This window comes from Crocodylus porosus, unplaced genomic scaffold (assembly GCF_001723895.1).
Source record: "Crocodylus porosus isolate Cpor-Errol unplaced genomic scaffold, CroPor_comp1, whole genome shotgun sequence".
Lineage (NCBI taxonomy): Eukaryota > Metazoa > Chordata > Crocodylia > Crocodylidae > Crocodylus > Crocodylus porosus.
This window is the reverse complement of record NW_017728945.1, coordinates 3,447,329-3,458,630: the sequence shown is the minus strand read 5'-3', so window position 1 is coordinate 3,458,630 and position 11,302 is coordinate 3,447,329. Positions and strand designations below refer to the sequence as shown.

The window sequence follows — 11,302 nt, the reverse complement described above, 5'->3', positions numbered from 1 at the left end:
ACTCGCGAGAGCAGGCGTTGCCCGGGCGCAGGAGGCCGCCGGCAAGATGCCCTTGATCCGGAGCGACTTGGCCAAGTACTGGGAGATCCCGGACGGCACCAACTGCGTCCAGAAGGCCTGGCTCACGGGCCGCGTCGGGGCCGCTGTGGGTGAGCACAGCGCGGCAGCCACCGGGGCCCGCTGCGGCCCGGGGCCTTGTCTCTGCGGCCTGCTGTGTCCTGGCGCGGCGGGAAGCAGCTGGTGCCCCACCGGGTTGGGGCAGGCGGGGTAACCCTGGGTTGCCCCCCTCCCCCCCGAAATCCCGCGGCGGGGATTTTGCATAGCTGGCTCTTGAAGCTGTGATCCGGCTGAAGTGCGAGGCCCAGAACCGTTGGGAGTTGGGTGGGAGGGTATCACAAGGACTGCCGCCTTCCTCTCCAGTCCTGCCTGCCGAGGGCACTCGTTCAGTACTTTCAGGGTAGCAGGAGGCCTCTTACCCTGGTGGTTCTCAACCCTTTTTGTACCAGGACCCATTTGCAAGCATTGGTGGCCTCAGTGTCCCCAGCCCTTTGTGCGTGGGGCAGTGGGGGGTGTCGCTGGGACACGGGGGGCCCCTGGGAGCCCCTCGCAGGCTGGAACGCTGCCAGTCTCTGAGGGAAATCCCACGGGTTCCCCCGTTTTCTCCTTTAAACTAGGATCCATTTTTACAAGCGTGTTGATCCATTTTTAGAGTTTGTTTGTGACCCTTTCATTTATTCTTGTGACCCACGGTGTGGGAGACACTGTCTTACACCATCTTAAACGGGCACTGGGTTAGATAAGTTATTTTTCTTCTGTGTCTCAATTTTTCCATTTTTTAAAGAGGGCAGCACTTGTACCCAGCAGTTATTTGACTTTCAGTTTTCTGTAAAATGTTTTGTTGCCAAGTATTTAATGTTGTGTTCAAGTCCTGTGCGCCTTTCCATCCCCCAGTGCATCGTTCTTCACAATACTTTAATGAAAGAGCTGGTCCCCACTTACCCCCTCCCCCACGCCCCATCTGTAAGTGGCCTTTGTTCTGATATATGGAGTTGCCTGTGCTTGAAGCAGACAGCAAGTCAAGGGTACAAAAACCTGCACCAGAGAAGGTCCTGCGGGAGCTTTGGCGAGGCTAGCAGATCATGGGGCACCTGCCCCTAAATGAATGGGGAAGAAGCAGTGCTATAGCCATGTGTATTCACCAGGCCTGCCTGCTTTTGTAACCCCTTTGTTCCTACGGGTTTAATGTTTGTTTCTCCTGTTCTCACTTGTATACCAAAAAAAAAAAAAAAAAAAAGAATCTTGGTCAATAATGATGCATATACGACCCGCCTTCTGACTGACTTCAGACCAGCACAGCTACTACCTCTCTTAGCCTACCTATATCAGGTCATTTTGGCATGCTGAAATATTTTAAATAATAGACAGTCCATTTACTGATTTGGCTTAATCAAAGTTGATGGGAGTTTGGTATTGATTTTAATCAAACCAGGAATTTGCCCTGTCTCTTGTTCAGTAAACTGGTTGGAATAGCAGCAGTACAGGTTTCTGATGAAAACTGTTAGGTAAGCCAAGGACTACAGTTTTGTGATGATGGGACTTAACGTTCAAGATGCCCTTCTTCAAAAGTTGTGTCCTGCTGCTCTTTAATCTTTTTTTTTTTTCTTTTACAGGCCTGATTGGTTCAATTTTTCACATTATATTGAAGGAGACGAGCCCTGCCCTTAAAGCTGTGCAAGTAGCAACCGCAAGCACTGTCACAATGGGTAAGGAAGCCTTAATTCTCTCAACACCTGAGTCTTTTGCATGAAGTCTTTATGTGGTTGTAAGAATAGGCCACTAAAATAATGTTGGTAGGAAAGAAACTGATGTGGTGACTTGTTTCAGGAAGGTCTACTGGCTTTTATCCCCAGGCTTGCTATTCACATGTGTTTGATATCAGGTAACTTATTTCACCATTCTGCCCCTGTGTTGTCATCTGGAAAATGTTTATGTATACAGAAATGCCGTATTTTACAAAACCATTTTTGATTTGCTTGTTGACATCTTTTTGAATACAACGAGCTTGCAGTAATATGGATACTGAATTTAACAGATCTGCATGTTCGTTTCACTTGACTAGAAAGTGTCGTTCTTCAGTAACCTGCTGATTCTTTATAGAAACAAATTCTTAGTTTGCTTCCTCTGTTCCCTAGAAGGCTGAAGCTCTAATTCTTGTATCTGTTCCTACAGCACCAGGTCTTTGGAAAACGTATTCCCTATATTGTATCTTTTAGTTCCTTGCTTGCTCTTTATTTTCACTTTTCCTCACAGCTACAGTAGGAGCAGTTTTTGGATTGACCACTTGCTTCAGTGCCCAAATCAGAGAGAAACCAGAGGATCCTTTAAACTATTTCATAGGAGGCTGCACTTCAGGAATGATCTTTGGTGCAAGAGGTAAGTTCTGATGAGCATGGTTTTGGAAATACAGCAGGAAGTATTAATAATTGTCTAATTCTTACTTCTATATGTGTAGGAAAGTTACCTCTTTACCCTGGAAATTTTTATCGATATCATTTTAATATATTAAAAAGCTTATCTGCTCAAGTGCTCTCTGTATACAGGTGCTGTCAATGGTTAGAGCTCATCCTTCATTAAATAGCTGCCTATTGGAGCAAATTCTAAAACTCCCATCATAGTTTCAACTATCACAGACACCCTTGCCTACAAGATTAGGCTCCTTTCGTGTCACCCCAAGAAATGCTCCATTTTGCAATCCATGTCAAGGTCTGAAAAATTAAGCTGGTCTAGACTTATGCCAAAATATGTGTTGCTAGAGTAATGGATAAGAGAGCCTCAGAGATGAACTATGAACTGAATAGAGAAAGCTCAGAGGTGTCTGCATTGGCCTGGCTGTATACACAAATGGAGTTTAAATTAAGGTTTTTTTTCCTTGTGATATCTCGGGATATTTTGTTCAGGGAAGATGTCTCAAAATGTCACTGTCATCTTGCATCAGTAATGTCAAAGTAATTAATTCTGGGATACCCTTAGAAAACCAGGAAAGGTATACTTATCTGAGGGAAAGAAGTCTGCATTTGTTTCTGTGCTAAATGAGTTTGCATCCTGGTTAATGCAGATCACTGGCCTATAATGTTATGGAGCGAAACTGATATGGTATAGTATCAAAAGTCATTGTGGGACTCTGGGTTTGCCGTGTGACAAGAAAGGTATTCTTACTTTGCCAGCTCTGAAAAGTTTTTGCATGTTTGCAGAGTTAAGATATCTCAAAATACAGGGTTGGAGGGTCAGAATAAGCCTTCAAAGATATTATGCAAGGCCTGTTGTTTTACAGGCTGTTTTTAGGTGTGAGCACTTAAAAATATTGATGCTCACAAAAAAAAAAGAATCAAGTTATACCTTTCTTAGGTGGGCAGCATGCCAAGTTTGTGGCATTAAAATGCAATAAACATTACTGTAGTGTGTAAACTGTGTAGTTAGTATTTTGAAAGTCATGGGAGACAGACCTGTGAGGGAGAAAGCATCAAGCATTGTACAACTTCATGAAAACAACACTTTTTAAAAAAAGTAACCCTAGCTTTCTCTTTCTAATCAGCCCTGTATTTTGTTTGCAGTCAAAGTAGAATCAGTATCAAAAGAAAAATCTGAGTCTTTGAAATTGACTTACTTTCTAGTGCTAAGTTACAGATTAATTTCTTCTTTTCTCCTCCCAGCTCACAGCTTTACTACTGGTACTGGTGCATGTGTTGGGCTAGGACTTCTGGCTGCTTTTACAAAAATAAGCAAGAAAGAGGGCTGGAAGTTTGCACCACCTCCCCAGGTATAAGCTTTCAAATGTTCTGTGTAATAATGCATTACACATTAAAGATGTTGTTGAATCGTTGGTTGTTTTATTGAATTTAGAATGACCAATATCAAGCTCTGCAGCTACATCAAATGAAAGTTAGAGGACTGGTAATGTACAGTATTCATTTTCTGGAACTAAATAACCGAGTTTATTTTCTTAGAGTAACATCAGTTCACTGGCCACTCCTGTAAGCGGTTCCTACATGTCACTCCCACATCAGCAGTTACTAGTTCTATTATGACCTTGGTAATTCATCTTGCTGAGACCCACTGTGCTGGAATAAATAAAAAGCAACTGTCTCACATGACAAAAAGATACTCAAAGAAGTGGGGAAATAATGAGTCACTGGAATTCTGTAGTCACCATAAAAGGATAAAGGTGTGAAAAGACAGTGAAAATCAACAGGTACCTTAAGGAGTGATGTGCTAGGAGGAAGGTTGTGAAATAATTTGACCATTTTGAGGAAATTTGATAGAATATTCTTGAGGGATAGACTTTATCAGAGTCTGGAGCACTATCTTTTTTTTTTTATAAGATTTGTACATTTTGCTATAAGAGCTCTAAGTTATGGACTGAGGAGTCAATTAGGAGATATTTGTGTTATTTATGTGCTTGTTTTTAATATGCGAGCACAGGAAAAATTAAGTAAATGAGAATATAATATGGAAAAAACCACTAGAGGGCAGGATTATTGTTTCAAGGGGAAAGCAAGCACTGATGTTGATGGGAACAGTATGCAGGTAAGCAATTCAGTGAAAGCGCTCTACCTATTTTTAAAAATAGGTAGAGATCTTTCACTGTATTATGTACCTACATACTAAGGTAAATGAGCTAAAACAAGCACAGAAGTTACACAAACATCTCTTAATTTACTCTCCCATAAGGAGTCTGGAATAGAAGTACCCTGCTTTGATTCCTGCCTGCAGTAAAAATGGCCATTTTTGTTCAGGCAGCTGAGGGAGTCATTTGACTTTAATTGTTCTTCCTTCCATAAGCGTCTCTCCTTCTTAATGGTGTTGATGTTCTACTAAGTGAGCTAGATGTTCTTTTGGCTATTTTGCTGTCTTGTAGATACTCCTGGCCTCATGTCTTATTTCACAACTGTACAGAATATTTTTAGCACTTTTAAAAATTATAGATCTACCCAGGAAGAAACAGTCTTCAGCAGCAGCTAGGGTTTCAGCTTTTGGTTAAGCAGGAAAGGGAAAGGTGAGTGAGCTGAAGATTAGGTCCTGTCCTTGCTCTATGCAGCCATAACTCTGGAAAAATCTCTCTTTCCTTCATATTGCCTTCCCAAAAATAAGGTTGTGCCTTATAGGGGGGGGGGTGTATGTGAGAAAATACAGTATATGCATATATAAATAGTAAAGCTCAGAAGGAAATGACCAAGATGGTTATATCATAATACAAGGTACTTAGGCAGTAAAATATAGGATCTAGAACAACATAAACCAGTTGCTATATGCATAGCAGAAATATGGTGGATTAACAAGTATAATTAGAAAATGTGGTAGCAGATGACAGAACAAGGAGCAATGGTCTCAAGTTGCAGCAGGAAAATTCAGGTTGGCTATTAGGAAGAATTTTCTCACCTAGAGGGTAGTACAACACTGGGACAGGTTACCCACAGAGGTAGTAGAAGCTCCATCTTTGGAGGCTTTCAAAACCTGGCTAGATAAAGCTTTTGCTGGGCTGATCTAGTTGGGGATGATCCTACTTTGAGCAGGAAATTGGACTAGATGACCTCCTGAGGTCCCTTCCAACCCTAATATTCTGTGATTTTATGTGCATTAAAGGATATGCATTGTTTAAGAATATAGATAAAAATGATGCAGTAGTGTTATGTTAATGGTGTGATAGACTGTAATGCAATAAGAAGTGAAAGCATGGGTAACATAAAATGGAGTATTACTACCAGCAGTAATGCTATTATGGAGTCCTTAGCTTTTGTTGTCCACAATATCAAAATTACTAAGAATGGTAGATAGAGTTATTTGTGGAGATAATAATTGACACATTTCTTCATAATGTAGTCACTGAACCAACAAGAGGCGATGCTATTTTAGACATGCTTTTGCCAAGTAATGATCATGTTACAGGTAATAATTTGGTTTATCCTTTCATTTAATTTAAACAAAAACTTAGGTTTCCAAAAGGGAATGCTTTAAGAAATTCTGGGAGCTAGTTACCGTAATCAAGAAGATTGGAGAGTTTAAAGACAGGTTACCCAATAATTAACAAATTTAGGGCGTGTTACATCTATAGAGAGTGGAGCAAGTTCACCTTGTCTAGACTTACAACCAGCTAGTTTAAAACATGGAATATTTCATGCATCCAATGCATTCTCCTTTTATCTTGTAAATATTACAGAAGTTAGCAGATCATAGAGATGCAACACTCATAGCTGGATACTGATAAGATCAAAAACATAAATGTCTCCTTTTTATGTGCTGTACTTAAAATGCATATCATATGGTGGAATATAAATCTAATAAAATAAATGGCAGATTAACTACTGAGAAGCTTCCACAATGGGTCTCAATAAGAGTACAATGCATTTTGGAAATATAATTCACTGTGATATATATTTATTATAAGTACAAATAACTCTGAAGAATAAAGCAGTAATAAAGGTAAAGGGGGAAAAACAGGATGGAAAATGGAAACGAATGCAGCAGTGGTAGGATAATTCAAGTTATAGTGACTAAAGTGGAAGTAAAACTTAAAAACCTTAACATTTTCAAATGCGGGGGGGTGGGGGGCAGGGGTTTGATGATTTCCATCCTAGAATTGCTAAATTGACCTTGGTATTCATGTCACATGAGCATACTTCAGCTCAAAGTGGCATGAAAATATATGCTAGGCATTCATGCATCACAGTGAAGGACAGTGATCATGATGGACAAATACCACTACCTTATTATGTTGTGGGTGTCAAGCATACAGCATGCGGGCTGAAACCTTTTAAGGTTTCCCACTGGGCTACCAGAGAGCACTGGAATTTGGGCCCTTGGCCAGTGCTGGGCACGGCCACTGCTGGACCCTGAACTGACCATGCCCCACTGTAGTGGGGGGCCTTCTCTGGGCTGATCTACCAATGCCCTGCCCACCTGTTCTGGGCCAACTGCCTGTCTTCTCCTGCCATGCCTTGATAATATTTAATTAGGATGTTAATTAGGCAGGAGGCTGCCCATTTCTTGCCCCGATGCCAGGGGGTGCTATCTGTGGCTCCATTCTTCCCCTACACCACAGCCCAAGCCTCACAGATGGCATCCACAGTTGTTAATGTCACTGGCCCTACTCTGGGCCCCAGAATCCTCCAGTCTGGACCCCACCTGGATCCCTCCACTCAGGTGGCCTACTCTGCCTTCATTCTAGGCTACCTAGCTCCCTGAGCTTTTCTCCCTTACGCATGTGGTCCTCCTGGGACCTTTGGCTACACTGGCCCTGACCTCATCTCCAGGCCAGTAGGAACCCCAGGCCCTCAGCTCTGGGCATCCCTCGCAGTGGGCCCCTGACCCTTCGACCCTTCTGATCCTGGCCGCAGCATTGACCAGTCAAGGGATTTCAAGTCAGGCTTCTGAGTGTAGCCTCACTCTCACTCCTGGGTCTGCCTTCTGGACCCTACAAAGGGGTAACCATTGTTGTGAGGGCTGGGGTTATTCAGGCACCCCGACATGCTTTTCACCAGGGTGGTAAGCCAGACATTTTCTGGGGGCTCCTGTGCCACTGGGAGCCCCACTAGGCCACCCGCTCCTGGCAGGGTGCAGTTTTAGGTCATGCCCAGGACCAGGAGCCTCCAAGCCATCCCCTACAGCTCCTGCCCTTACCTCCAGGATGTTCCAAGCAGCCTTGCGCCCAGGCAATGTTACTGCTTGCCTGCCAGCAGTGAACTGTGCTGTTTATATAGGCGGCCTGCTGGCTGCTTGGCTGAGTCCTTAAAGTGGCAGGCACCAACAGTGCCCTGCCACACTCACCAAACCCTGTATCCCTACCACTACTGCCAGATCCTGCTACCTCTACTAGACTTTGTGTGGCTGCTGTGGTCCCCAGACCCAGCAGTGCTCCTTCCCTTGCCAGATCCTGTGCTGCTGCAACCGCTGCAGCTATAGGAGCCCAGCTCTCAGACCCCAGGTTGGAGCCAGCCTGCAAGAAGCACCATGGGCCTGGGCCCCAGGTGAGTTTGAAACCCCTGTTCTACATCAACAAACTAGGAAGTGTAATCTCTTCCACCTTATTCTGGGAACCTGTGGAACCATTGCCTCCATTATCTAATTTACCTCTTAGTGTTAGGGTGTTGTTGAGCTGTAAGGCTGTGTGAAACAGCACCCTTCTGCTTCGGCTTCTGTTTCAACGGAACAGTGTTGTGTTTTGAGTTTCGTTTAGTTTTGAAAGCACTGTTCTATTTCGTTTGGTTGAAGCTATTTCGCTGATCGATGCTGTTTTGATGTTTTGCCCATGGGCTACAATGGGGAAGCATGAAACTGCCTATAACTTTTTAATTTCTAGCCTGATTCGGATGAAACTTGCAGGGATGGTAGCCCCTTCTGAGTGCTTGAAGCCTGCCAAGTTTCAAGGAGAATAGGTGAAGGGGTTTCTGGGAAACCACCTCAAGATGCTGACAAGCAAAACTGTCACTTGCCAGCAGTGGCAGCCTCCTGTGATCCAGCAGGGAGTTCTGGGAGCTAGCACCCCTGGGAGGGCTGCTGGGCTCTGCCAGACTCCTCCTGGGGGTGCGGGTGGGCCCCTAATCTGCCTGCCAGATCAGAGGAGGCTGCTATTGCTGGCTGGGACTGTTGCTGAGTGCAGCCTGCACCCAGCACCAGGAGAATTGGTGCTGCTGCTGACAGCACCAATTCTTTCATGCCTTTCTGACTTTCATGCCTTCCTGACTTCTCTGAAAGTGCTGTGCAGGATAGGGTAGGATTCTGCATGGCTAACAATGCAGACCGCAACCTAGCTGAAGCAATTCTGCTTCCATAATTTTCTTTGAACCTCAGTGAAGAAAGGCATAATTCTTGGAACTGCTTGTACAGCATGGGTATGGGATGGGTCTCAGCAATATAGTGAGTTTCCTTTTCTCAGAAAAGAGTGAAGTCTGAGTAGTTCTTTGGAGTCAGCCATGCTGGGAGTGTGCATGTTGACAAATACTTGAAAGAGAAAGAAACTACTACAATAATAAGTTTTATGATCCACATGTCCACATGCTGTCTTTCAACCCAGCCTGTCAGGTTCTGTGTAGCCTGTTGCACAATGGAACCCTCAGCTGATGAGCTTGGTGAGTCCTGGGCGCTGCCTTCTGGCTGGGTGCTTCTCCCCCCCTCGTGAAGTATGTGACAAATTATTTGGCAGAGAGGAGTTGGAAGTGCACAGAATCCTCTATGGACTCAGCACAGAGCATGAATAATAGGGCTGTGCAAAGCTTTGGTCCCTGATTTTGATTCGGCAGAGATTCAACCCGATTCAATGGCTGAATCTCTGAATCCAAATCTAATGAGGAGACCCTTTAATATGTCTGAATCGAATCAGAACCCTCTGAATCAATTCGGAAAGATTCGGCAATTCGGACATAGACACAGCTTTAAATGTTTTTTCTGCGTACCTCAGGGTATCAGGCGGCTCATGAATGCTGTGATGGTGGAGCAGATGGAGCATCCCACAGGAGTATGGGGGGGGTCCCCAGTGCACTTGGCAGCAGACCTGGGAGGGACCAGAAGCACTTCTGGTCCACTGGGGAGCCCCCTATTACTCCCCAGCTTGGTGACCAGTGCCTCCTGGGTCTGGGGGGGCACCTAGAGTCCCCCTGCGACTGATCACCAAGCTGGCGGGGGGGGGGGGACCCAGAAGTGGACCAGAAGTACTTCCGGTCCACTTCTGGGTCTGCTGCCAAGCACGCGGGGGGCCCTTCTATGCTTCTGCGGGATGCTCCATCTGCCCTAGCATCTCAGTGTTCACAAGCCGCGCCTGGTACCTTGAGGTATATAGAAAAAGCATTTAAAGCTATGTCTATGACTGAATCGCTGCTTCTCTGAATCAGCATCGAATCTTCAGATTTGGATTTGGCCCAATTGAATTGGGCGCAATGATCTGAATCACTGTCACTGATTCAGGCTGAATATGAATCGAACATGGCCCATTTCTCGCACCCCTAATGAATAAAGGCATGTTGTATGGCTACTGCTAGGGCAAAAGACTTTTCGTTGCACTCCCTTTTGAGGTTCAACAACCTAAACCTGGGCATCTTTTGAATGACCTACAAGATTTTCCAGATTATCCTTATTTAGGTTTCCTATACAGTCTTATCAGTCACTATCTATACATTTACCTTGTGATAATGCCCTATAGAGGCCATATGTCATAATATTGAGTTCCATTCCAAGTGAGGCCTGGATCAGTGATTTAGCAGAGCCTTTGTGTGGTTTGTATAGGCACTAAGTAATAGGTAGATTAACACTCCAGTGAGGCCTACCATATGCATCATCCCATCGTATCAGGGTCTGTGCAGCCTGTTGCACAATGGAACCCTCAACTGATGAGCTCAGTTAGCAGGAAAGACAAAAACAGCCTAGAACAGTGGAAGAACAGAATAGGAATTAATAACAGAAGCTAGATGCTTTCAAGGTGGGAGGGTTGGATAGGATGTACCCTAAGGTACTAAAAGAATTTGCTGTGGTATTTTAGACCCATTATCTATCTTTTTTGAGAATTCACAGAGGTCTAGTGAGGTCCTGTATGATTGAAAGAGGCAAATATAGTGCCCATCTTTAAGAAAGGGAAAAAGGAGGATCTGGGGAACTACACACTAGTCAACCCAATCTCAGTACATGAAAAGGCCATGGAGCAGGTTCTCAAGGAATCAACTGTGAAGCTGATAGAGGAGAGCAAGGTGATTAAGAACATGCAGCATTGATTCACTAAGAGCAAGTCATATCTGACCAACTTAAATTTCCTTTTGTAATAAGGTAACAGGTTCTGTGAATGGGAGAAAAGTAATAATATGATATACCCTTGCTTTAGCAAGCCTTTTGACAAAGTCTCCCATTGCATTCTCATTAAGCTAAGGAAACACAGCCTAAAGGGATGAAGGTATTATAAGGTGGCTACATTACTGGTTGAGTGCAATGATCCAGCCAGTTCTTTGTATGATAGGATTGAGTGCACACCTATCGCATTTGCAGCTGACACCAAGTTGGGTGGAGATGCAGACGCTCCAGAGGGCAGGGCTAAGATCCAGAATGATTTGAATAGACTGGAGAAATGGTCCACAGTACATCAGATGAGATTCAGCAAGGACATGCACAAATACAGACTGAGGAATGAGTAGCTAGACTGCAATAATGAAGAGAGGGATCTGGGGGTTATAGTAGACATAAGCCAAGAGTGCTCTTGTTGGGAAGAAAAAAAAAAAAGCAATATTATTCTGGGTTACTGAAAATCAAGGGAAGTGATTCTTCCACA

At 44.2% G+C, this 11,302-nt stretch overlaps 1 protein-coding gene across 1 annotated transcript; it reads left to right on the top strand.

Moving 5' to 3' along the window:
* Positions 1-7: 7 nt before the first annotated feature.
* NDUFA11 (NADH:ubiquinone oxidoreductase subunit A11) lies at positions 8-3,880 on the top strand. Its single transcript, XM_019550657.1, has 4 exons — positions 8-149; positions 1,671-1,763; positions 2,311-2,433; positions 3,711-3,880. Exons 1-4 carry the CDS (start codon positions 47-49, stop codon positions 3,821-3,823), a joined length of 432 nt encoding a protein of 143 aa, XP_019406202.1. The 5' UTR covers positions 8-46; the 3' UTR covers positions 3,824-3,880.
* The last annotated feature ends 7,422 nt before the right edge of the window (positions 3,881-11,302 follow it).

Bases quoted from the DNA above. Each gene is read 5' to 3' on its own strand.
- NDUFA11 (XM_019550657.1), top strand. From the start codon at position 47: ATGCCCTTGATCCGGAGCGACTTGGCCAAGTACTGGGAGATCCCGGAC. The intron at 150-1,670 runs GTGAGCACAGCG...TTTCTTTTACAG, and splicing joins CCGCGTCGGGGCCGCTGTGG to GCCTGATTGGTTCAATTTTT. The intron at 2,434-3,710 runs GTAAGTTCTGAT...TTCTCCTCCCAG, and splicing joins AATGATCTTTGGTGCAAGAG to CTCACAGCTTTACTACTGGT.